Consider the following 19,008-nt stretch of genomic DNA (forward strand, 5'->3'; position numbering starts at 1 on the left):
CCATACGATCAATTCTCATTTTCTCAGATTCAAATCCCTGGGTACGAACTACATTAAAATAAACGATAAAATGAGATTTTTATGCTTGATCCCGAAAAGCTGAAAATTGGCGATCACTCGGTCAATTTCAGAGATAGATCAATTTTTCTTTCAGAATCGGATTCCTGAGGTCAAAATACATCAGATATGTCATTGTCATTGTCATACGATCGATTCGCAAAAAAAAAAAAAATTTGCCCAAAAATCCCCGAAGGGATTTGAACCTGCGCAAATTTATCGATTTTTGGGTCGAAAATGAACATTTTCTTTTCTCGGGTTTCCCGTGCTTTTCTCATGTATTTCGATCTCAGAAATTCGAATCTGAGAGCCAAATTGTTCTATCTGCGGAAATTACCGAGTTATCCCCATTTTTTCGCATTTTTTGATACAAATTTGAGGATATCTCGAAGAGAAAAAATCGTAGCTCAATTCGGACGACGGATTCGTGTTCCTGAGGTCAAAATACGTAAGAAAAGTGCCATACGATCAATTCTCATTCTCTCAGATTCAAATCCCTGGGTACGAACTACATTGAAATAGACGATAAAATGAGATTTTTATGCTTGATCCCGAAAAGCTGAAAATTGGCGATCACTCGGTCAATTTCAGAGATAGATCAATTTTTCTTTCAGAATCGGATTCCTGAGGTCAAAATACATCAGATATGTCATTGTCATTGTCATACGATCGATTCGCAAAAAAAAAAAAAAAATTGCCCAAAAATCCCCGAAGGGATTTGAACCTGCGCAAATTTATCGATTTTTGGGTCGAAAATGAACATTTTTTTTTCTCGGGTTTCCCGTGCTTTTCTCATGTATTTCGATCTCAGAAATTCGAATCTGAGAGCCAAATTGTTCCATCTGCGGAAATTACCGAGTTATCCCCATTTTTTCGCATTTTTTGGTACAAATTTGAGGATATCTCGAAGAGAAAAAATCGTAGCTCAATTCGGACGACGGATTCGTGTTTCTGAGGTCAAAATACGTAAGAAAAGTGCCATACGATCAATTCTCATTCTCTCAGATTCAAATCCCTGGGTACGAACTACATTAAACAGACGATAAAATGAGATTTTTATGCTTGATCCCGAAAAGCTGAAAATTGGCGATCACTCGGTCAATTTCAGAGATAGATCAATTTTTCTTTCAGAATCGGATTCCTGAGGTCAAAATACATCAGATATGTCATTGTCATTGTCATACGATCGATTCGCAAAAAAAAAAAAAATTTGCCCAAAAATCCCCGAAGGGATTTGAACCTGCGCAAATTTATCGATTTTTGGGTCGAAAATGAACATTTTTTTTTCTCGGGTTTCCCATGCTTATCTCATGTATTTCGATCTCAGAAATTCGAATCTGAGAGCCAAATTGTTCTATCTGCGGAAATTACCGAGTTATCCCCATTTTTTCGCATTTTTTGGTACAAATTTGAGGATATCTCGAAGAGAAAAAATCGTAGCTCAATTTGGACAACAGATCCTGCACTGGATGCTTTCGAAAACTCGAATAGTTTACCAGCCATTCCGTGGGCAAGGCTCTGATAAGAGTTCCCTGGACCAGCTCACACGAGTCTTCATCCCCCAAGTTTCACTCTTTATCGCTATTCCTATTTACGACTTTGTCTTTCTTGCCATTAGCGAAAACCATGTTCCGATACGCGATGGTTTTTTTCAGCCTGCGGTTTCACGGCGGTCGCGGGTCAGGTCGCGGACGAGCGAAGGGGAGAAATTAATTCCCTGAAAACACCGAGAATTTCGGATAATCGGATATTCAAGTAGCAAAAGATTTAAGGGTTTCATTAAAACTGACGTCGTGTGGTGCAGGTGCACTCCTAATTTCCCCCCTCCTTCCGGCGGTGGTGGCCAACGCAGTTACGTCGAGTTACGTACTGCTCTGCACGACTTTTCCACGCGGTCTATTTATTAGCGGCGGTTCCGCGATTAAGCGTGTCACGTGCCGCTTTGGCCAAGTGAAAATGAAAATGAAAAAAATGAAAAAAATGAGAAAAATAAAAAATAAAACGGCAAAAAGAGGAAAATGGGAACGAAACACACGGCTAGCCGCGCGAGCTATGGGGGAAGCCCCCGGGTGAAAATTAAATTCCAACTAAGCAACGATGATATCGTAAAACTGCCGGGAGAACGGAGCGTAACGAGACAAGCTTATAAACCGGACGCACCGCGACTGAAACGAGCCACCCACGAAAATTAAAACTTTTTCCAGAATTGTTTACCGCCCGTTCAGGGAACTCGACCCTAAAAACGGGCCGATACCTCTCCGGGGTTTCGAGTGGCAAATCCTTATTAATATATTCATTCATTTTATCGGCTTCCTCTTCATCCGCGTTTACCGAATGCAAAGTGGCAAACGGTTCAGCGACTCCGGAGAGAAAACCTCTCTTCATAATGCCTTCCATTAATTACCTGTTAGACTAGCGGCGAAGTTCCAGAAGGACCAGCGACACCCAAACAACTTCATCTCGCGTTCGTCCGACCTGCGATCTCGTCCTCCGAGGGCCCCCTTCAACGAGGAGGCGAGCAGAGAGCTCATCCGCACAAGTTTAGGTGAAACTACGCGGGCGGCAACTAGCGATAATCCAAATGGCTGGGCGCTACGACGCCGACTCCGTTGCTCGCTGCACCGTAGTAATAAGTAACGTACGCGTAGAGGACGGCAAAGTCAGTGGCCTCGCAGGCCGCGGAACTTGACTCTTTTTTCAGAGGCACGCGATGCCTCGCGGTAGATTCTTTTTCCGAATAACGACTTCTTTTTTTTTTTATTTTTCTCTCTTCTCTGCAACCAACGGACCGAAATAGAGTGAGTCCTCGACCTCAGGTTCAAGACACCCACTAAAACCGAGCACACGCGTACGCTCGATAATCACTCGCGATACACCGTACGAAGGTCAACGAAGCAACGAGAGACCCGTGCACGGAAGAACCAGCGATATATAATTAATGGGTAAATTCCCCGTTTGCCTTACGCTTAGACGTCGGACTCTAATTATTATTAATCGTATGTTCGTTCGTCCGTTTGTCCATATCTTTGCCTCTTCCGAGGTATCGGCGGCTCAACGACCTTCCATGCAACAAAAGAGCGGTCTTCGATCGGGGGTAGGGAGAGTCGTAAGCACCGGGACAGGGGGTTGTGTCCTCCGCGTTGGTTCCGGTCTCACATCGTACAGCTGCCTCGGCCTCGTCCGCGGGGTATTACATTTTCCGGCGAATTCCCCGAGCCTCGAAATCGGACGAACCGGATCGAAAAACCGTGCGGTGTCGTCGGATGCTACGGGGAGCGAAGCGAACACGAGGAACGAGGTTTCAAGCGTACGGGGAACGACGACTTTCGGCAATAAATAAAGCCCGACGAGTTGCCATGCCTGACGTACCGCTGCAAAGGTTGAATTCAAAAACTGGTTTTCCACGTTTTTAAGCAACGCGGGTTTACCTGAGAGTCTATCCAGGCTTCTGGGCTACCGGAATACCCAACCTCCGTGTCAAAGCGAAAGCGTTTCTGCGGGTAGTCGCGAATATTTCATAAGCGCGCGCGGCCTGCGTCGCCGCGATAAAAATTCCTCGTACACCGTTGATATTCCTGAGATTTATAAACGTGAAAAATAAGACCGATATCGCCCTTTTTTTCCACCCACTGTTTCAACCTCAGTTTTCCACGATTTTTTTTACCACCGTTCAAAAATTACTCGCACTCCGACGCACCTCCTCTGCCGCGAGTTCGTATCGAGGACAAACGTTTTCTCTTCGAGGCGGACCTCGAAGAATTATCCGCTGCAGCCGAGACGGACGATCCTATGCAGCCACGAAAAATTACCGCTCCCAAATATCATCACATGCCCAGAGCTCGACGTTACATCTCCCGATTTTCGATCACTCGCGACACTGAAGAAAAAAAAAATTTCCACAGTCACTCTCCTTTTTTCGGCGCACTTGTCGTCGTACAGGAGGACGATGCACCGCTCGCGATCGGGCGATTTTTTGAAGAAAAAAGCGCCGTTCAATCGGTCGAATCACACCGATCGGTCGCGTCAAATGATTAAAATTTGTACGTCTGGTCCAGCTGGTTTCGCGGCGATACACCGACTGGAGTCTAGAGAGTATGGCCGAGCTATAGCCGTTGGTGATCAGTGGCCCCTTCTTTTCTCGGTATACCAGGTAGTAGGCTGCAGTGCTCGCAACACGTATAAACGTACAGGTACGGGGGCCCTAACGCGGCCTACGCGAGTCGTCGTCGTTACGCGTGCAGTACGATCGCGACGTTCGTACGGATTACGAATGTGTTCGACGTACACCACTTAGCCTCGCCCCTCAAACTCGGCCGATATTCCACAGTTGACCCGTTCTTATTCGTGCTCGAAACGGACTTGGCACCGTCCATATACACGTCGCGCGCCTTACGGCTCACGGCTCACAAGCCACTTGCACTCGGCCTTTATATACCCGTAGAATTTATTGCGCGAGGAATGAACGTTCTCAGCTGGCGTTACTTTATTAAGAACGTCCGCGGCACCGTTACATTTACAATTAGTCGGATTATCGGATCCGGACGAGCGTCAAAAACAATAATAACACCGACGCTACGTTTGTACGGTGTAATTCGATAAGCGATCGTAAATATTTACAGCCTAGCGAATTACGCCCAACTTCTATACAGAGCCGGGTTTCGAACGGTAATCGAGCGAAACCCACCCGCGCGTACGTCGTGCTTGCGTATGTACAATTGTACGATTGAATTAACACTTGGCGCGTTATTGCGAAAGTTGATCGAAGAACAGCAGAAGCAAGCGACCGTGGTGTTGCGACATTGATAAGAATTCGTTGGAAACTTCGTACGCAATTCGCACTGGCGAACGTTATAAATTAGCGTACCGCTGACTCCCGATTCGAAGAACGTCGAAATTCACACATTTGGTAGAGGTGGATTATAGTTTATGCGATTACCGAGAACAAATCCTAAGTCTGGATCGGCGAAGTTGGGAAACATTTGTTCCGACTAAAAATATCTTAGCATAGCGATTCGATTATCCGTTTCGCTTTGAGAAAGATACACGAATATCGCGGTCTTCGGAACAGTATCGCCATAATTTTCAAGGGAATTAGGACCGGATGGAACTCCAGCTCCCTCGCTTCGACGATGAAAATAATTAACGAATAAAAGGTGGAGCGAATAGAGAAAAATAATATTCGTGCGAATAAGTTTTCGCAGCGAATACCTCTACCCACAGCTGCATCATTATTGTAATTATCGAGTTCTGCAGTTTGTATTGTATTATTGTAGCGCGAAACGTGTTTCGTTTGCATGCGGTACTGAATTTTTAAATACCCCGGTACACCTACGTTCCTCCACGCGCGTACACGTACGTACGTACGTACGTACGCCAGTTTTACGTATTCGATACACCCACGTCGGCACAGAAATTGCGCGCCGCATTTCGATTCGCTAATTGTGAGGGTTTTTCAATCCGCCGGTGAATTCAATAATACCCACGGATACAGATATACACACACACACGCGCGTGCACGGAGTAGTACATAAATTCATGCTTCCGCACCGCGCTCCACACATATCATTCGAATTACCGAACGATTCGCCGATCGTACGATGTGGATCGGAGTCGCGTATCTACCTGTGTTATTCGGTGCACAGGTGTGCGTCGACTCGTCCCCGCGTACGTCTCTATGTACGAGTGGATGGTTACGCGCGGAGGTGCAGTGAGAATCGAACAACGTGATGTAACTTATTCGAGGGGCAGGGTTCCTCGCCAAGGACGCGATACCCGCGAACCGGTTACCGGAAACACCTACGTAACACCGTGGAATCGCGCGGCTTCGGTAACTCCTCTTTTAATTCCCTCGATTCTAAGCATTTCGAAAGCGAACGAATTCCCTCAGTTTCTTCGTTCGACGGTGCCTCCGACTCGAGCGTAGTTTGTATTTCTACCTGAAGCTCCGTAGAGCGCAGAAGTTTGAGAAAGGATCAGATACATAAAAACTACCTCCCTGTCGCGCCGCGGCGACTGATTTATTCAGGGGGCTTCATCTCCCTGCGCCGAACAAACGACCTGCAACGACGACGGAGCAAGGAGAATCGTGCAGCGGGTATATCTGTAGGTATATTATACATAGGTGCAGTCGAGGCGAAGGTAAGGGAGCGGGGAACGGGAGGGACTGGATCCAGGCGTTTCGGGATCATTGACCCTAGAAAGGCGCATGGTCCAGCGTGGAAAGAAGCCGGTGCCAAGAGCTTGGTCTCTCCACCTCGGTCTACGGGATGATTTTTTCAGCTCCCGATAGAGGCAACGGTACAAATGGGCCTCGACTTTCAGAGGCGACGGTTCGATTTTAACCAGCCACCGAATTTGTCTCGTCCAAAAATCAGCTGGATTCGAATATCGCCGACGATATAATTCGCGATTCGCACCCAGCTGACGAGACGAACGGCGACAATTCGCTGACGAACGGAGTGAACGGCGACGGTGGGTATAACGGGAAGTTCTCTCCGGACCGGGCGAATGGATAGAGAAGTACGTAGCTGGACACATGTAACATGAACGCGCGGTACGCGAGTGGAGATCGTAGCCTGCAGGTACACGTGTAGAGAATGCAGATGACGGGAGAAGAGCCGCGACTATCCGGCAGACGAGATCATCGTCGGCGATCCTACTCCCGTGTAGGTAGACGCTTCTCCGTCTCTTTGCGCTTTGTTGTTAGGACGGGGACGAGGATGAGGATCGTTCCGACACTCGGGGGGGGAAGTCGTTTTCAGATGTCCTTGACCCAGAGTCGAGTCGTTTCTGGGAGCCTCCGGCGAGACGGATTCACTTCCGGTTTCGTTAAAATTCAAGCGACGTTCCCGGCTCACGGAAGAAGAACTAGAAGAAGGAGAAGGAGAAGAAGAAGAAGAACGAGTCGAAGCGGAATAAGAATAAGAAGAGGCGAGGTCACCGCGGTGGTTTTTCCTTCGGCGGAGAGATTTCCTTTATTTTGTCGTTGGTTCCATTTTTCTTTTCTTTCTCGGCCTCTTCTTTACTTTCCTCTCACTTTTGTCTTTTTCTTCTATTTCGGCAAAGTCGCGGATACGTCGATCGCCGCGGGCGGGAACAACGCGGGTCGACATCCAACGTATAAACTCGTAATTTAATAGCGGCGGTAACTAGAGATCGAACTATCGAAGGAAAGTAATAAATTTCGAACGGCAGATTTATCAAATCGGATAGGGATCGCAGCCGGTGTGTGTTTTACCGCGTTTTCTTTTATTTTCAGAAATCGACTCTCCGTGTGTGTTCGATTACGTATTGTTCCTATAAATTCGAGTCCGTGGAGATTGGGAGAAAAATACGCGTAAACATTCTCCGTACACGGTCACGTATAATTCCAAGTCGTGCATATTTCACATTCGGAGCCAGACGAAAAACTAGAGAAAAAATTCGAGTAGATTTCGTCGCACCGTAGCGAATCTGCGGTTTGAAAAATCTCGCAAAAAGATATCGAAATAAAATATGCGTGAGAATTCTTTCGCGTGATCGTTCGAACAGTTTTTTTTTCATCTGAGAGTAAAATTTTTACACGCCAATAGCAACGTACGGCGTAACGTTATTGATGAAATATTAAACCCGTGATGAATTAACCGGTGATTAACGATTAATCAGTTGGATCAAAACCATCCGGGGAATTATCGAATTTCGGCGATTGATTGATGCGTGCAATCGAATACGTCGAATCGGTAAAATTGCGGGAAATAAATCTCCAATCTTTTTCGAGTAATGAAATACACGAGATGAATAACGAAAAAAAATGATACGGAAAAATCTAGAGGAATTCGGAGGTGAAAATTTAATTAATTCATCGGTGGAATTTCGAAGCGTTCGGTAAACTATACCGATTCGAAAAAGATGAGCAGAGTTAACCTCGATATCCGACGATATAACATCCGGCAAAGAAGAACGCCTGACGACCCGAAAGTTTGGAAAGTTCTATCGGCTCGGTCCGACTTCTCTCTCCGGAGTAGCTCGAGTCTCGATTTTTCCAATTCCCAGCTCAAATCTTGGAGAATGTAAAAGATCGCACGGTGGGTACAAAGAAAAGGGAACGGGTAGAACGGGGAAAAAATGGAGAGGAATCAAAAGAGCGAGCCAGAAAATAGTACCACGTCTCGAACTCGTCGAGAGGTACTTCAAAGAACCGCTGCAAGCTCCCTAAGTACTTGGCAGTGCACCGTAGGTTTATTACAATATCGAACTCGGATGATGAGATCCCCCGGGGGACCCCGGAAACAATCGTTTCGCCTCGATTATTACCGCTCAAGAATTATCCGTCGAATGTTGGAAAGGAGGTGCAAGATTTCGGAAAATTTTCAAAGATTTTAACCCGCCAGAGGCCAGCTATCCACGGGTGTCCTTGCGTACGCGAACATCCCTCCCCCTTGCAATCAATTTTTTTTTTTGCAACAACACCGCGAACAACGCGTGCACGGTGTTTCGCCAATCAATTTCTTGCCCCTCGCGGCGACTCGCGTCGAGGTGAAATGTACTTTGTCGCACCGACGGTCCCACGGGACCTCCGACAACCCTGGCAGCTAACGGCCACCGACGCGCGGATAAAGAGCGCGGGAGACTCGGGGAGTCACCCGACGGTGAAATAAAATAATGAAAACTTGTATTTTCCGCGGAGCGTTACCTCGGCGTCGGCGAGGTAACATTTTCACTCCCCAACCATCGCGTCACTAACAGGTGTGGATCCGCGGTGCGCCCGTTTCGTGTCTCTTTTACAGCGATATATCGCTACGAACACACCTCGTAGGTGTCTGCAACCTACTAAACAACGTGGAAAGTAAAGAATGCCGTTTAGAAGGTCGTTTCCTAAAAGCTGAAGAACTTTGGTTGCGAGGTACAACTTATAACGTGTGTAACGTACACTTCCATCGTAGAAAAATTCCAGGGGAGAAAAAGTGGAGCAAAGTAAGTCGGGAAAGAAGGGCATCAAAATTGGAAGAATACCAGAACCGTCACGAGCCAAAACCCCTTTTACACATATGTAAATAGACGAGGTACACGTACGTACACGCCTACCGTATATATAATACTTTATAGCAGCCACCGGGGCTACGATGTGCTAGTACGTAATGAAGTCGTTATTCTCCGTAAGATAAATGAAGCGTAGTGGCTCGTGAGCTAGTTTTTTTAATTTTTTTTTTTTTTAATTTCTTTTTTTCTTTTTTTTGCCGTAATTAAAGTTCCAGCCCGGGTAGTAGATGCTGGCGTTGGATAACGTAGCAACCCCGAACACCACCTACTCTCGTATTCCAGCAGATGGAAACGCAACCTAATCAGCAGTATGGCCATTATGCCGTACGCCGGAGCTCCTTAAAAACCTCCACGAAAAAGTAGAACTTCAAAGATCCATTATGTCCCTACGACTACCGGAAATTCTCGAGAACACTTGAGCGAATATTTTTTTCCATTGCCGCCCCCCCGGACGGAGCGTGAGGCGGTTTCTCGCGAGATGATTTTCCGCAATATTCCGTCAGCGGAGTTAAATCTGATTAGAATAATTATACAGGACGGTCGGAACGGTACGCGGACGCGAGTTCGGTCTTGGCTGCGCGTTTAAAGTTCTCGAGGAAAAAAAAAAAAAAAGAAATAATAAGCTCAAACAATAGGCGGACCGCCGTTTCAATCACCGGTTAATGATTGCGCAATTTTTCCAACGCTGCATTAATATACTCGTACGCCTCGGAGATGCGATCGTAAAACTGACCAAGGACGCAGCAATTAGATACACGAACACGCCGCTTTAAGTTTAAACCTATCAATTTCTCCATCCTAAATTACACGGACGTGAGATCACCGGATCTACGCGAGGAATACAAGCAAAAGTTTCGTCGATTCTTCGGCGAAGCTCACGAACAACTGGTAAACATATTTCAGAAGTTGGAAGAACAAAAATTTCCACAGGGTGGATAAATCGGGAGAAGGGAGAGCGCGATTTTCGAACCATTTGATCAGGTGGGAAAACCTCTCGCTTCGTTACGGATCTTTATAGAGCGTGTCGCGGGGCTGATAGAAGAATCAGCTTCTTCTGAGCACGCGAAACGACGAACCAGAGGAGGATCGGTGGGGGTACGAGGAGGAAGAGGGTAAGATGAAAACGCGAGGGGGTGAGACGAGCGAAGAGGGGGTTGAGTATCAAGTTTTAACGAGCTCTCGAGAGGGCGTGGTGAAACTACAGGCATGGAAAACTTTGCCGTTATGTATGTACGTACATGCACAATGCATCTTGCCGCTATCAGCTGACTCTCTTCGAAGTCTGAGTCTAAGAAAACCGAGCGACAGGGTCAAAGCGAAGATGTGGGTTGCCGGACGAGTGAGCGAGGAGCCGAGGAAGGGAGCGGTGACTATCGGCCATCAATTAAGCCTTGAAACTCTCGATCAAAGTAATCGCCAGTCTGAACGCCACCAGCTCGTAGATTTCGACCTCCGGAGGCCCGACGTTAGATCGCATCGGTCTCATCGCCAACCTGCACTTCCGGTGCGGAGGAATTACGTCTGGAGTGGATCGGGACCGGATTAAATTGTTTCCGGTGCTAGGTCGGCGCCAGAATCTCGTTTGGATAATTTTTCTTTCTTTCATTGTTTCGAGAGAAGCGCGTGATTTTATTGTTTTTTCGACTAAAAACTTATCCTTTTAGGGAGGTTCGAACGGAGTCGACGTTTGATTTTATTGAAACACTTTCCTTTACGATTTCAACCCTTGGTTAATATTCCGATCAAAAACACGAGGGATCTGCGATTCTTCGATTTCAAAGAACATATCGCGCGTGACAATTTGTTTAAATTCTATTTCGGCAGCGAAAAACGAGCTGAAAAGGGTCCAATCGAAGTCCGTACGCTCGTTTGAAGTCGGCCTAACTTGACAAAAAATGTATTTCACCCTCGATATAAACGCAAAACTTTGCCGAATCGGAATCGTCGCTCCATCCGCGGGACGTATACGGATTTATTTTTCATATTTCACACGCATCCACGCCATTTATATTCGATAGCTATCGAGAGAATTTTCGGAAGACTAGAAAAAAAATTAAAGTAACAACAACGACGGGATGAAAATAAAATTAATCTCGCTCGATATTCCGTGATTTCGGCGGTTCCTTTCAAAACTCAGCTCTGCGCCAAGGTCAAAAAAGGTGAGCTCGACACAAAGAGAACGACGAGTGAGGATCGTGGTAAAGGTCTGCGCGCGAGAGGCGAGAGGCGTAAAGCGAAAAGCCCGAAGCTGAAAGTGAAAAGCGGCTAAGCGAACTCGATTCCTGTCTCTCCGATGCGAGACCTTGCCGGGCTGCAACCCCGGATTTTTCGGGGTGGAATCGGACGCTGGGAGCGGTTACGAGATATATAATCCGCATCGCGTACGAGGAACGCGGGGTGCTGTCAATTCACAAAAGGAGTTTCCGGACTCTGCCGGAGTAAAAATCAGACGTTATTGTGCGACACGCGCAATCCTTCCATCGCCGACCCTCGACAAAAAGTCTCTCACTCCTGATTTCTGAGCTTTTTAAATGGAGAATACGGTCACAGAGTCACATCCGGCAAAAACTTCTCGTCCAACAGACTTCCGGTGTCTGTCGCCGACCGTGACACCGCGGCAATTGACAAGAAATTCGAACCCACGATAGCTGGAGGGTCGCATCGGCGGAACGTCGTCGCGGTTATTCGCGTGCGGGCCGTACGATATATACCCGAAAATCTCCTCTCTTCTTGTTTTCCTCTTACTTAAGGGGAGATTTACGAGTCCTCGAGAAAACGTTTGTCGGGAAATTATACTCATACCTACTGGGGTTACCGTCCCGATTCGAGCTATTGATAAATCACGAAGCAATACCGACCCGATTCAACGTCACCCTCCGCATATATCGGCGAAATTGAATGATAGCCGACCTCTATATTTATGCGAGGACAACGCGGTACGAGGAGAACCGAATCCAACTTTACTGGGAAAAATGAGGAATCTTACTCCGTGGATAACGCGTCCCGCGTGGGGATGATCCCTCCGAAATAAATTCCCACTACGCTGCCGCGCCACCCTTTCGATATCTCGGTCAGGGTCTCAGTCCCGCTCACCGACAGTTTCGAGAGAAAAAAAAAACCAAATAAAAAAGAAAACAAATACACTTACTTACTCTTGCGAGTAAATGGGAAAATCGGAGTAACGCTGCTGAGGTCGCTCTGTACTTCCACCTCTACGAATATAGGAATGTCTATAGGTGGTTACTTTCGTTGGAAATGGCAGAGGAATGGAGATGCGAGCGAAATATATGCAGCGTCTTGGGAATGAGATTAATGAAAATTCTGATTGCCACTCGAGCTGTGGGGGCTTTGGGAAAATCGCTGTGGTAAGGTAGGAGATAGGTCGGAGGTTCTATATTTTAAATTAAACCCTTATAGCCTCAGTGGCCGCTCTACAATTTCCATGATGTACGTGCGAATACGTTTTCAACGCGAATTATATTTATAGCTAATTTCATGAAATTGTAATTCCCCGCAGGTGCGGACGAGGCCACGGCAAAAGCCAACCCCGATCAAAATTTCATTGCCTCTCCTTCGTTCGTTCTTCCTTCGGGCGAAATTTATTCGATAAGATTTCCCGTTTTTCTTCAACTTGTTGTTGTTATTCACGATACATACGGACACTATAGAACGACGAGACGTTCGGCGCGAGGCGCAAGGGTGTAACTTTTCTATCGACTTTAAACTCGAGGAAACCAGGTTCTCGCCTCGGATCGTGCGGAGCAAGCATAAAAACTGTCGTATCACATATAGAGTCGAGAGGTATTTGCCAAGGGTGTTCTCGACCTTATTTTTCAAATTTGTTAATTTATCAATACTGGAGTAGCGGAGAGCATCGGAGTCATCGGCAACGGACGGTCGCGTCGACCGCACGGCCCGCACATAAAACTAACGTAGCAAAAAAAAAAAAACTACAATTTGCCAAATCTTTGTTCAAACGGGTGGCTCGCTTCTTCGAGAAAAAATTCACCGGCTTTTACTCGTCGCTACGTTTTACTCGAAACGCGATAAATTTATTTTACAAACTTTTTCAGACTACTCGTAATCGCTCGTTAAACTTTACAGCCGATACGTTCAACGGGATTGATTTAAGCCCCTCCGAACAACGGCGGGACGTTAATCGCGATGCACTCGATCGATTAAAAATTCTACGTTCGAGTCTAGTTACAAAGGCAAAAGTCCCGCGGAGGGAAATTGCGAAAAATCACCACGGCGGAGGGAGGAGAGAAAAAAAAAAGCGGTGGACGAAGTAGAAGTACAATGAAAAAAAGAAATGTCACGAAGAGGAGCGCGAAGGCCAGAGGAACGACGCGACAGCGGGTCCCTCAAGGAGGGGGCCATGAGATTGGATTTTAGCAGATTTGGTTGGCGCGAGAACGTAGAGCAAAGGAGAATCGAGGAGAGACGCTTATAGAGCCAGAAAAAGAAGTAGAGAGAAGATCGGTATCGGGCGAGTGGTCTGCTCGGCCAAAAGGACCACGAACAAAGGACCCGACGTCGAGCTCGCCGAATCGGATGCAGCGATATTCGCGCGCGTAAAAAAACATCAACATACGATTATCGAAATCAATCAGAGCGAGCGAAACGGAAACTTGATAAACTTACAAATACACAATACGAAAATCAGTGTGAAAATGTAACGAACCCTCATCGCCGGCACCCCATAATCTTCATGGTCGTAAGATCGTTGGAACAATGAAGGCACACGCCTCACCTACGTCTCCTCGTTTCGCGGCACAGATATCCGCGCCTAATTACTCGCGGGGAGGGGGGGGGGTGGGGTGAGTCTCGTTCGTTTCCTAATTTCAATTATACACCGCCTTCGCCGCGCGCGATTAGTTTGTATTAGCTATTAAAATTTCGCTGTCTGGATGACGTGCGCGTTCGTTACGTGAAGTCACGTGCAGGATGTTCCATTCGTTGTACAGGTGTACGGTGGTATTCAACGAACGTAGGATAAAGCCCCGCCACAAGTGCTGCAATTAAATTGAAGGCCCGTACCTTTTGTCATCCGCAACGCTCGCGATTCGGCTCCGATTCGATTCACCGCCACCGCCGCCGCCGCCGCCCTTATACCTACCCGCGGAATTATCCGGCTGGCTGCAGGGCCCGCAATAACGCATTTCTCCAAAGCTATTTATCGTACCAATTATATTCGCTACGTGGAAAATGAAAACTCGTCAGCTGCACCGTATCGAATTTTAACAAACTCCTACTACAACCGTAGTAATTAGCGAATTGACAGTGAGTTAGGAGTAAACGGCTGCGGAGCATGACTAGATTTTAATCGAACGTACCCACCTCCCGGGGAAACGGTTGCTCAATTATTCGTTGTGCGTACCGTTCGAAACGAAAATTTAAAAAATATCGTTACCCTATCCCGATTCGACTCTCCCTCTCTTTATCCCATGGACCATTCGAGGTCTTCGAGAAAATTATTACGCCAAGTAGTTTCGAATAAATCTCGATTCTCCGTGCGCAATTTATGGCGCGATGGTTGATAATTGATGGCAGCAATTATTATCGAGAAACTTTAGTGACTAACGTTAGCATAGATAACGGCATAAAGTTTCGTCGACAAGGAGTATAATACGAGGTAGCTGGAGGGGGGAAGGGGTGCAAGTTCAGCTTTGAATTCGCCTCCTCGCGAAAATAACGCGAGTTCCACCGCGTGATATAATAAATAATTCAGCAGATTGATACGGATCCTCTTTTTACGTTAACGGGACCGGACGATAACAACGTGCCCGCGGCACCGGAGTCAATTATCTCTACGAAACGGAATAGCGGAAGCGCCTCCCCGAAACCTCCTAATTAGAATATTTTTTACCCTCTTACGCTCCGCGAGCCGGGATCTCGGTAAAGATCTCGACGAGAGACTCGACAAAAACTGCAGTCCGATATAACGCGTGTCTATATCTGTACACGTGTAGTAGAGGTTGTGTATATCGTAAGGGTAATTACGAACAAGAGCTGCCTGCCGCGCGGCAAACGGTTTCCCACGGGAAATGGCGATACACCCGCTCCAGGTGCGGTAACAAAAACCCTTATCATCTACCCGGCTAGAATTTCGCGGTATCGCGGTACCGCGCCGCGACGCCGAGTCAAAATTAGTTGTCAAGGGTAACGACCCTGCACTCGTATATGTATTTCCTCTTCTTTCCTCGCCGAATCTCAAAACCAAAGGACTACGATTTCAAAACAATGAAACGGGACGAACTTTTTTACCTTCTTCCTCCGTACCACACACGTGGAGTTACAAGTGTAAAAAGGGGATGGTCGCGGTCCCGCATTATCGTGCACGTGATACGTTTCCGGAATACAAAAGATGCGTGGAAAACGTTGCGGTAATCTCCTAACGCGACGGTTCTTATTTTTTTTTTTTTGGTTTTTTTTTTCTCTCTCTCCCTCCAACTTTTTTTTACTCTTCTCGCGAACATTAGGGGTTCTTTTTGGTCAAGAGTTTTCCACGCCTCGTACGTGACGGCGACTGAGGAGGCTGAGACTGAGGAGGATTCCGAGCAGTCGAGTTCGGGGTCGGGGTCTCGATTTTGGAAAAAGAGATAACGAGGCACCGGGGAGTCCCGTGAAGACGTATAGGGGGATCAGCAACCCTATTTACAGAAACGGGACACGTAACAGATATTTACCGACAGCGAAACTGAGGCGGGGCGATATGATAACTGGAATTGTACTTGAACCCTCGGATGTAGCGTACGTAACAACGGCTGGATCGTACCACTTCCGCGTTTGATCCGCGAGACGGAAGAAGTGGGATGAGACGAAATGGGTCACGACGCAGAGGTCCTCGAGTCGAATAATCTCCAACTGGGGGATAATTTTCAGATGGAATTAGTCGCGTTTCCATTGAAAGGTATATTGTAGGTACACGTAGGACGCGTACGAGCAAGAAATAACGAATAAACGGCGTTTGCGAGAATCTCCCTCGACGTCTTCCCCGTGGATGAAAAGTAACGTCCCTTCGTCGGATAGTTGAATAGAGGGAGCCGTACGGGTCCCGTAGAGACCGCGACTCGCGACCGTATAAATCCTCAAAGCTGAATCTCGACTCGGTCTAATAACGGGAAATAAAAAGAAATCAAAATAAAAGTAGTAAAAGGAGAAAGGGAATATATACTCGCGTGGAACGAGGGAGTTGAGAGAGAGAGAGAGAAAAAGAGAGGCCGGGGTTTTCTGCTTTGCTAATAATAAATTATTCAAAAATGTTTGCTCGAGATGTAAAACGTTGGGGCGCATATCGGAAAGGAATACATTATAACGAACCGACCCGGCCACTCTTACTCTTACTCCCCGCTACTCCGCCTCTCTATATCTCCTTCACTCCCGCTATCTCGACCCTCTCCAAGTCTCGACCGAACTCGTTAGCATAATCCATCTATCGGTGAGCCACAGTTTCATCCCGGGGTATACGGACTCTCCGTCGCGTAGAGTGTAGTCCTTCGGATCGGTGAAATCTACGTGGAAATCGAGTGGTGATGATTTTCCCTCTATTTTACATTTTTTCAGCCTTAGAAAAGAAGAGAGCCTTGATTTTCGCGCCATCGGATCTTGACCCTCCGGTGCGGGCGGTGCCGAAAATGGATCGGGAGTGATCCCGGTGGATATTCCGGGCTGGTCGGAGGAGCTGCTGAGTCGAGGGACGACGCGTCGCGACGAGCGGGGACGGAGGGCAGCTACGTAGCGATAGGAAGATGGCGTACGATAAATTTTCGAGAACACTAAAAAATCCGGAAGACCCTCCGGGTGTGGAAAGTTACTTAAATTTTTCACCGAGCAGGCATAGCACACTCGATGTTCCTTTCATCTCTTTTTCACTTTTTCTTCCCTTCCCGCGCCTCTCGCCAACCTCTTTAACGCCACGCTCCTTTATACGCGTCCCTCGTAGTGTCCCGAATTCCGATACTCGATCCGAGTATTTCTGTCCTCGGAAATCCTGGACCAGATTCCAGTCGCGGATTCGTTGCACTTCGAGTATCTCCCGTAAAAATCGTAACCCCGGTTATCCGGGACGATGATCTCTTCGTGGGATGCAATTAACGTATAATAATCGATGAGATTTAGGGTCACGCGTCAGATTAACGGCGAGTGTATAACGATAAAAATGAGTTATAATATCTCTGGGAAAGTTGGTCGGTGCAAGCGCGGGGAGAAAGGAAATATTTCTCGGATAGCTAAATTTCAACGATAAGAATAAATCCTGTGATCAGTAGGATCGAACGAGTACTCGGTCAATTTTGCCAAGGTTATAAAAATCGTTTTACGCGCGAGGGTTGCGGGATTTTGATTCAATTTAATTTCATTCGTTTCATTCCCACGGGCGATCAAACCGTAGACACCTTGGCGCCGGCATCGGTACCGGAGCTGATGGAAATCGCCCGCGAGACTGTCAGAGTTTACCTTCAACTTATCAACGAACAGCTAGCAGCCAGCAGCTCTCCTCATCCCGGGGTGGAAAATGTTCCAGCTGCTGCCGGTGATCTTGCTTTTACTCTCCCCCCGCTCGCTCAACGTTTCACGGCAGCGCGACGATGATGTCGACGGATATTTATTATCCCGGCCCGACCTACTCCACGAAAATCCAAACCTTCCTCATGAATTCCCCGAGGGAAAAATCTCATCTCTGCATGTATACCGTAAAACAGCGATAAATGTATCGTCAAACTTTTATACGAAATACTGGAAAAAAGTATCACCGAGGTCTCCTACCATGAGTTTCCCAAAATTGAATAATCAGTTTATTTAATTTTTCGACGCTGATGCGCGGCGATGGCGAATAGATTTGACCACGAAACGAGACGACGGCATCACGTCGGCCCACCATCCAACTTTTCCGCGAAAGAGATTTGAAAAAGCAAAAAAAATCCAAGCTCGGGCGAGTAACGCGACACCGGGGTACAAAAAAAAAGGGGGAGAAAAAAAAAAAAAAACAAATTAATAACTTCAAAATTTATTGCCGTTGTTCGAAACTCGGTACACCCGACAACGAACTTCCATTATACCCCCTTCCTTCTCGTCAGTCTCATTTTGCCCCCGCAGAGTGGCGATTCCAATAATTCAGAATCTGCACCAGCAACAGGCATAATGTATGCGCGCGGTATATGTATACGCGAGAAAGGAAATGAAATTGAAATTTTTCACCGATGAAAACGCCTTTTTAAAAACTTTTCGCTTTTCCCTGTGGCGTGGAAAAAATTTCAGTTATCAAAAAATACCGCGAACCAGTTTCATCCTTATCCCGGCTACGGCGATAAGATATGAGCGGATTCCGGAGGAGATGCAACGGCTGGGGGTGCATTGCAGCGATTTGCAGCGAATACTCGGCGTAGACGGCGATGCCGGGCCGGTCAAGAGTTCAAAAGGCGCTCAGCGTTACGTATTATGCAGGTATCCCCGTGAAGCGGACGAGGGTACGGAATGCGACACGCGACTCGAAACTACACGTGAGACAAGCGCACCCCGAGGTTCGTATATTTATGCGGATATGACGTAACGTGTGGAGCGATGTAAATGCGGGGTGTATCGTACACGCGACGGTGGAAAATCCGATGTAAATGCAATTTTCAGTTGGCAGCAGCTAGCAGCGTTCGGCGAGAGCTTGACAGTCCTTCCATTTCGACTTTTCACGTATGCACACGCGAGTATGCGAAGAAGAATTTCTCAGGACCGGGGCGAGGAGAGAAGAATGGGGACACGCGCGGCGTTCGAATAAGCTGGGAAATATCGACGCAAGGGCGGCGCTCACGTTGTCTTTGTCTCAAATCCGCGGATAGCTCGGCTGGTCGTTTCGCGAACTGGAACCGGAGGCTGTATATTGCGAATTGATTCTAAACTATTCGGATGTACACGATCCCCGATATCGCGATCGAGGAATCC

The 19,008-nt window shown here is 47.1% G+C and overlaps 1 protein-coding gene across 8 annotated transcripts in view; it reads right to left on the minus strand.

Moving 5' to 3' along the window:
• LOC105691274 (tyrosine-protein kinase Btk29A) overlaps window positions 1-19,008 on the minus strand; it is a 115,156-nt gene that overhangs the window by 81,508 nt on the left and 14,640 nt on the right. The window contains exon 1 of one of the 8 annotated variants that reach the window (XM_012409631.3): window positions 2,462-4,425. The exons of the other annotated variants lie outside the window; for them this stretch is intronic. Coding sequence (XP_012265054.2) covers window positions 2,462-2,588 — 127 coding nt within the window. The 5' untranslated portion in view covers window positions 2,589-4,425. Of the gene's footprint in view, window positions 1-2,461; window positions 4,426-19,008 lie in introns of those variants that run through there. 8 annotated transcript variants of the gene reach the window in all.

Source organism: Athalia rosae, chromosome 5 (genome assembly GCF_917208135.1).
Source record: "Athalia rosae chromosome 5, iyAthRosa1.1, whole genome shotgun sequence".
NCBI classification, from domain to species: domain Eukaryota; kingdom Metazoa; phylum Arthropoda; class Insecta; order Hymenoptera; family Athaliidae; genus Athalia; species Athalia rosae.